General features: G+C 35.6%; 1 protein-coding gene across 1 annotated transcript; it reads right to left on the reverse strand.

Moving 5' to 3' along the window:
• Positions 1-1,150: 1,150 nt before the first annotated feature.
• On the reverse strand, positions 1,151-7,751 carry LOC110878276 (NADPH--cytochrome P450 reductase). Its single transcript, XM_022126554.2, has 17 exons — positions 6,960-7,751; positions 6,816-6,875; positions 6,609-6,685; positions 6,358-6,415; positions 6,190-6,273; positions 6,034-6,070; positions 5,566-5,635; positions 5,276-5,458; positions 5,087-5,179; positions 4,774-4,999; positions 4,405-4,488; positions 4,146-4,297; positions 3,962-4,058; positions 3,652-3,879; positions 2,962-3,084; positions 2,756-2,869; positions 1,151-1,526 (listed from the first exon to the last, which is right to left on the reverse strand). The coding sequence occupies exons 1-17, from the start codon at positions 7,308-7,310 to the stop codon at positions 1,446-1,448; spliced, it is 2,118 nt and encodes a 705-aa protein (XP_021982246.1). The 5' UTR covers positions 7,311-7,751; the 3' UTR covers positions 1,151-1,445.
• Between the last annotated feature and the right edge of the window lie 275 nt (positions 7,752-8,026).

Consider the following 8,026-nt stretch of genomic DNA (forward strand, 5'->3'; position numbering starts at 1 on the left):
AGTCATGCATGTATGGTGTTTAAATCCGTAAATAAATTTTTGTGTTAAACTTGTAATCGGGATTTTGGGTGGGGTTACCTTTTCTCAATCTGATAACACTTTCTAAAACAATTTGTTTGTTTTTCTAATCAATCAAACAAACCCCCAATTTTGACAATAGTAGTTAATTAGTTAAATTTCTTAACACATACCACAAATTTCCACGTAGATGCGACCTTACTTACCCCGTACTCGTATTGATATTTAAGTAAAATATTGACAGCTACATCAGTAATCATCACATCACATACTCATAACAAGGTGAGTTTTGAACGGTCACCGCTAAATATATTAATACAATCTTAAAAGAGAAAGTCGGTGCATATGGCCTACGCCCAAAATGCATGGCTTCAAATCCAATGGCTTTAGAAGTATCCAAAGTCAAAACCAGTAATTCTTCGTCCAAATATAATTTATAATACATTTTCTTTTTTCCTCTCATACTTTGAGCAAATTGCACGATTGGTCCCTTGCCTTTCCAACCCAAACTTTCACCACATTACAATATTAGGATATTGGCTTTGCTACCCTCAAGGTTTAGTCACTAAAACTTTTGATGTTTCAGCTTTATCACTATCATACATAATATACGTTTTTAATCTATTGTATTCTTTAATGATTTCCGTTCCTTAATATCTTTTTAAAGAACTAATTTGTATAAATTCGAATTAATTTCATTTTGGTTCCACCATACATTGAGTGAACTAAGTACGTTGAGACATGCACTTTCATATGGCTTGCATAGGACATAACGCTTAAATCAACGTGTTATGGGTCGTATTATGAAAATTTGGGCTACATTTTGACGTAAACTTTTTTTTAGGAGGCAAGTTAGGTCAAATATAATATGTTTTTTTTTTCTTTTGCTTATTTTATGTACGTTTCTAATTCTACATTTTGATCTCACCGCAACCCACTAGGGGTAAAATTTATGCCCTTGATGTGTATATGTCTTTCGATTACATGTGTTAGTTTTTCTTTGATGCACTTTTTTACATTTCCAATGTATGAGTCAAGTGACATACAAATATGATATACTTTATATTTGTATCCAACGCCAATGCTATTGAGTTAAATGAATACGTCAAAACATATGATTCCAGATATTTAACACATCACATAACGCCTCGATTAATCCGTTCGATATTTGCAATGTACTTGCGCCGCAACGCACATGGGTCTAATTACTAGTATATATTTATAATGTTATTAGTCACCCTTATGAATTACACTGAAATAAAAATAAAAAGAAAAACATTCAAAGTTTCAAACCATAAGTAATAGTAAAAGTTACAAAATTTAACACAGAAGAATATAAAAGAATTTCTCGACACGTTGCTCCACAATAACAAACGCGGTTTCCAAATAGGTTTGACAGGTTTCTGACGAAGGTCGCTTCTGTCTATTTACCAAACGTCACGGAGGTATCTTCCCGACATTTGTAGATTCTTCACGAAGAGCTCTGCCTTTGACGAGTCTAGAGATCCCTGAAATTGACAAAATTATTGTTGTTACGTTAGCTAGCGTATACATAGATGGCAAAATAGGCCAGTTTTTGAAAAAAAAATGTAGGCGTGTCAAGCCACTCGCAAACTCTTAAAAACTGGCTCGCTAACCGAGTTTAACTAGGCTCACATGACTGAACAAACCTACTATTTATATAAACACAATCAATATAATACATTATATTATTATGTGTGTATATATTTACATAACTACAATAAAAATAACTAAATTTGTAACTGGTTCCGGTCAAAATGAATATTTTATTCTACCACGTCGAAGAGGACAGGTAGACACTAGACAGGAACAACTTTTCCCAGTACTATATGATTACAAGTACTAAACTCTTCCGATAACGATCCAGTTTTTTTTAAATGGCATTCAAAATACACTTCAGGCACCCCGTTTGTCTCATTAGAAAGAAAAAAGAACACCGCCTGAAGCGGTTAGCAAGTGCAAGTGGGTTAAAATTGCCTCCCCTAGACTTGCTCCTATCCCGACTCAACATATGGTCAAATGTCCAAAACGACCTCAACTAAATAAAAAAAGGCTTATTTGCCACAGTAAAAAAAATAACATTTTGCTTTGTGATACTCCCAAAAGGGAATAAAATCATAAAAATAATAACCAGTTTTCAAATATCGTTTCAAGAAATACAAAAACTACTCAAATTTCATTAATATCCCACTGTTGTAAAATTTTTCATAACTGTTTCAAATTAAATGTCTTGAACGAAACAACTACGGAACGTGGTTATTATTTAGGACCTTTTTTCCTTCATTATCACCTCGTAGTCTAAGTTAAACTTGAAAAAGATAATCAACAAAAAGCAACAAAGTATCACATCTTTCCATTTAGGTCACTTAATCATTTTTTTAATTAACATTTACAAAAGATTTCTCAACTTTAGAACAATAATGAAAGTTGGAAGGTATTTTTAGTTAGAAAGTGTATGATCTACGTTATTTAGAAAATCGATTTCACGGCTAATATGACACCACAAAAGATGGTGTCCAGAGGGTGCCACAGTGGGCCCCAAAGTATTTAACACCATATAATTGTATCTGTCACCATCTCAGCCAACCCCAACCATAAAATAATACAATTAACTTACCTACCTCATATATAATTTATTTAATGAAAACAAAATAATATAAATAAACATTTAATAAAAATAAAATATAAACGATATAATATATGTGATCACTAGTACCTGTTCTTGCACAATGGTGTGGAGGGTTCGATGTACATCTTTGGCCATGCCTTTGGCATCACCACATACATACAAATATGCTCCTTCAGATAGCAACTTCCACAGATCCGAAGCCTGCAAGCACAAATTTATATTATTAGAATTCTTAATACTTTATAAATAATTAAATAAAAATACGCAATATCGCAATGATTTGTTTTCCCCACCTTCTCGTTCATCTTGTGTTGCACATATTCCTTAGCCGGGCCTTCACGGGAGAAAGCAACAATAAGCTCAGAAAGAGCACCAGTCTCGACAAAGTTGTTTAGCTCGTCTTCATATATGAAATCCTTGAGTAACATAATAAATCGTGAGTTAAGTCTAATCTCCAAACGGGTCAAAAGGGTGAAAAGAATACAGTAGCTAAAACAGAACGAACGAGTCTGAATTTAAAATCTGGCATTCAAGACTTGGTATAACTAATAACATCATATTTAGTTATTTACCCAACAAAAACTCATGCTATCAAATACACCCTTTTTTCATTGGGATAATATCGTTCGAAGTGAAAAAAAAAAAAACAAAAGGGTAAAACCGTCATTTTAAAAATTGTATTTAATGAAACGAGACGACGAGTATATATGATATTATTTTTGTTTGGTTGGTGTATACGATGAAAGTTTCCAAGGGTGTACAGAAAACCGCCCCGCAAAAATTAGCTATGAAGAAAATCAGTCAAGCGGATTGACAGGGTTAAAATGCAACAGAAGTATAACTTCTATAATCATATTTAGCCAATTGGTTACTAATAAAATATTTCAAAACTGATGGACTACGTGTTTTGGCGGGTACAAAATCACCCGTTTTCCCAGCTCTAGTTACTGTCAAAACTCAAAAGAAATGTATTTTGAACATACCACTTTGCGATTCCTGCAGCCGAAGAACAAAATGGATGACCCGAGCTCAGTTCCGGCTTCCTTGAGAGCTAACCTTTCTTGTAGGAAACCTCTAAAAGGAGCCAATCCTGTGCCAGGGCCTATCATGATAACCGGGACCTTAGGATCAGAAGGTAGTCTGAAATTGGACGTTCTGACATATATTGGGGCCCAACTGCAATCCTGATTTTCTGTCATAGGTACCGCGTTCTGTAAAAAAAAACGTAATTTTAGAACTTCAATTAAAACAAAGTCGAAGTTGAAAAATTAAAATCCATAGCACGGGCAATACCTTCATCCAGGTTGAACATACTCCTTTGTGGATACGACCTGCTGGTGTTTTCTCATAAACTAATGCACAAGTAACATGAATCCTATTTGGTGCCATTCTGTAATACGGACGTGTATCGATATCAAAACGTTCTTGAACTTCAATTTTAGATTCAATCCTTTTTTGAATGAGACGATTTACATACCTTGGGGAGGATGAAATAGAGTAATATCTGGGCTGTAAACGTGGGGCAACAGATGCAAAGAAAACACCAAGTGGAGGCTTGGCTGATGGGAAAGCTTCCATAACTTCAAGAAGGCTTCTCTGGCTTGCAACTATCCATTGAGAATATTCATCCTGAAGAACGTCAATTAAGAAAATGATTAATATTAATTTCCATATTATGAATATAGATGTTGATTAGAATAACGCCTAAGGCTCTTGATTATGAAATGAAGTCCAACCTTTCCATCAGGAGATGCAAGAAATTTCAATCTATCAGCTTCAGCGGGATCTGTGGCATGAGCAGCTAGCGCAAGCAAAGCTGACTGAAATTGGAATGTTACAGATTAGCAAGCCATCTATAGAAATTGATCAACAAACAACTTTTTTTGTCCATTTAAAAAAAGATGCAAACTATTACAACAATGTGGATCTTTGAACTAACACTATTAAGAAGGTTGTAAGCATTAAATATATACAATCAATCCATTTGGCACATTACAGATGGAACATAACCCAAATCGACTCATTCATATATGGATGGGTCAAAATTGCCACTTATACTTGAAAATCATAGAAATTGAGATTTGAGCATCTGAAAGAAAGCGTACCTTTTTGGGAGAACTTAAAACATCAGCATATGAAGCCAATGCTTTTCGCAAAGTGCATGGAGGGAAAGGAGGTGGCAAAGAGGCCCCACCAAGTGGTGCCCCGTCTTCTTTATCAGTGTGGATGGAGAAGTAAGTGTCTGGTGGTAAACCAATTAATCTTTCAGCCTCATCCACAACTTCACTCAAGTTCTCACAGTAGACTCCAACGTGGTCCCCAGTTTCATATCTGAAATAAACAAATTAGTTCAGCGTGATCTGGGTGTGCTATAATCAATTCATAGTTTCATACCAAATTCTTGATCAAAGAACTTACGATAGTCCAGTATGAGAGATGTCAAATTCAAGATGAGTGCAAGATCGATCAGATTCAGAGCTATGGAGTTCCTTTTTGACAGCCACATTGGCTCTTTAAGCAGAGAGAACAGGATTATGTTAGGTTGTAGAAGAAATCAAGAGATAACAAGATCAGACAACAAATCGGAAGTTCAAAACATTATGGTACCTGCATGGATGTTGAGCATCATGAACCGCATGTCCATTTGTTTGAATATTCTCTTCATACATGTCTGGTTTCTCATGGAAGACAACACGGTATTCTGCAACAGCAGCTGTGTAGGGAGTGGCAACACTCGTGTCATCTTCATCACGGAGCAATTGATCCAACTCGGGCCACACTAACTCTTTCCTGAAAAAGGAAAGTGTGATATAATATTAAAACTCATCATTACATGGCAGTTGTTGACCACTAGATGACTGTTGCAATTCAGTAAAAAAAAGTGTTTCTTTAAATACCATGCAGTGAAGTCATCTTCAATACATTGATCATCATCTCCAAGGCCAACAGGAACAAGGCGCTTGGCACCTGTAAATTGTGAAAACATTATTCCTATTGTATCAATAAAGGCTAGGAAGCGATTTCATTAACATATTCTATGTCATCTTGGATACAGAGGAGCATTGAGCAAACTGGCAATGTAACTTTCACTAAAAAGTTTCTAAATATTAAGTGTGAATATGATAAAATGGTACCATACCATCTGAATTTTTGATGTAATGGGAATTAATGCTGAGATAGGTGCATAAAAGTACCAAATTTATAAAACATACTTCATGACAAATTACTGACATGTGTTCCTCATTTTCAAATAATGCACATAAATCATTTAAGTAACAACAAACATAAATTGGTATACTAATTATCATCCCCTGGATGAATCATGAAACAATTATGCATTGTAAAGTGGATACGTAATAACATACCCTGCTCAACAAGACCATCGTCGACCACCTTTGCAATCTACATATCACAAAAACAAGGAAATAAACAAAACTTAGCATACATGCAACATGTAACTGAACATTTATAATGTTATAGTTCTTGATTATAAACATATACAGCATGGTATTAACTGCTACCTTGTTAAAATGTTCATACTGTCTGTTGCCAAGGCCAAACACTCCGTATTGAAGCTTATTAAGCCATTCTCCTTTTGGCTCGCCCTACACCCGTAGCAACAATGTTTAAATCAACATGCAAATTATAGTTAGATGCCACAATGAATCTACTAACTGCACGATATTTACCTCTGTAAACCATTTATAGAATCTGGCAGCATTATCTGTTGGCTCACCATCTCCATACCTACAAAATCAACATCATAACCGCCTCATTTAATAGGTACTCATCATTCATCAACCACCTTCCACCTTTTTATCCAGGTATTTAAATATCATAAAAATATATGCTCACTTAAGAGTTTATCAATAAATAACTTTATCTCAGTTAAAGTTCCAAGAAAAAACAGAAAACTTGGCAATTACATAAGCCGACTTACGTAGCCAAAAAGAAAAAGGCCAGAGATTCCTTCTTAAGTTTCTCCTCATACTCATCATCATCAGCAGCATAATCATCCTACAATTTAAAAAACAAATTCAATTTTGATTAGTGATCCAATTGTCTGACAAGAGTTCAAACTGTATGCATCAAAGAATCTAATTAGAACATATGCATGTAACTTAACATCTACAAAGTCAATACTCACCAAATCAATCACTTTAAAAACCGCCTTTTCATATCTAGCTTTAGCTTCCTCAACAAGTGCCTTTACATAACAATAAATCAACATCAACAACACTAAACAACTCAAATTCAAATTTCAAAAACTAACCAAACAATTCATGTTCACCTTAGCAAAACCTTCGGCCGTTCCAGTCTGCGTACCGAAAAACACCGTAACCTTCTTCTTACCGTCATCAACCTCCTCCTCCTGCATTCTCTTCGGCACAACCACCACCGGCGGCTCCATAGACTTCTTCGTCGACGATCTCCGCCACACTAGAACAACAACACATCCAATCAAAACCGCAACCGACGTTGTGAGTATCATCAACAGCTCACGATTCTCCATAATCATCGCTATCGTCATCGGCACCGTCGATTCACCGGATTCCGATGCGTTCGATGTGTCAAAACCCTTGCCGTTTAGCAACGCAGTCACCAGATCGAGCGGCGAGATCTTCACGGAGTTCGATTGCATATTTAGCCCTATTTTTTCACGATTGAAGAACTGAACAACTGAATAACTGTTCGCCGGCTAGAGGATGCAGAATCGGAGTTTTAGAGAGAGAAAATCGGAACGTTTAAGCGTTCTCTCTCTAGATCCTGTGAGAATTTCAGGATTGAAGAACTGAACAAGTGTTCGCCGGTGAGAGGATGGAGAATCGGAGTTTTTAGAGAGAGAATATCGAGGCGGTTAAGCTTTCTCTCTCTAGATCCTGTGAGAATTGAAGAAGTGAGGGTGGAGATTTTAGAGAGAGAAGACGGAAACGGTTAAGGTGTTTCTCTCTCTAGAACTTGTGTGAGAAAAATGGAATTGGTGGAGGTGGTTGAGAGAAAGGGGTTTTATGGCGGTGAGGGTGGTGGAACAGAGGACCCAACGCCTACCCAATCAGACTGGTCAACTCATACCTACCTCCTTTAACTATGGTTATTTTGGATTTTGGTTATAAAATTTAGATCAACTACTAATTTCTTTTGTATGAATACATCACTTTATGGTTTTAGAGTAAATATATAATAAATTAATAGTCAAAACCATGATTTGGTTTACGTAACACTTTGAAAATATAAATTTTCACATTAAGAATTTGATATCAGTAATAAACAAGGTAAAGTAACTAGTAATAAATAACCTAGTTAGTTATAGTCTTGTAGTAATAAGAAACTTTGGTTAAAACATGTTATATGCAACAA

This window comes from Helianthus annuus, chromosome 3 (genome assembly GCF_002127325.2).
Source record: "Helianthus annuus cultivar XRQ/B chromosome 3, HanXRQr2.0-SUNRISE, whole genome shotgun sequence".
Classification (NCBI taxonomy): domain Eukaryota; kingdom Viridiplantae; phylum Streptophyta; class Magnoliopsida; order Asterales; family Asteraceae; genus Helianthus; species Helianthus annuus.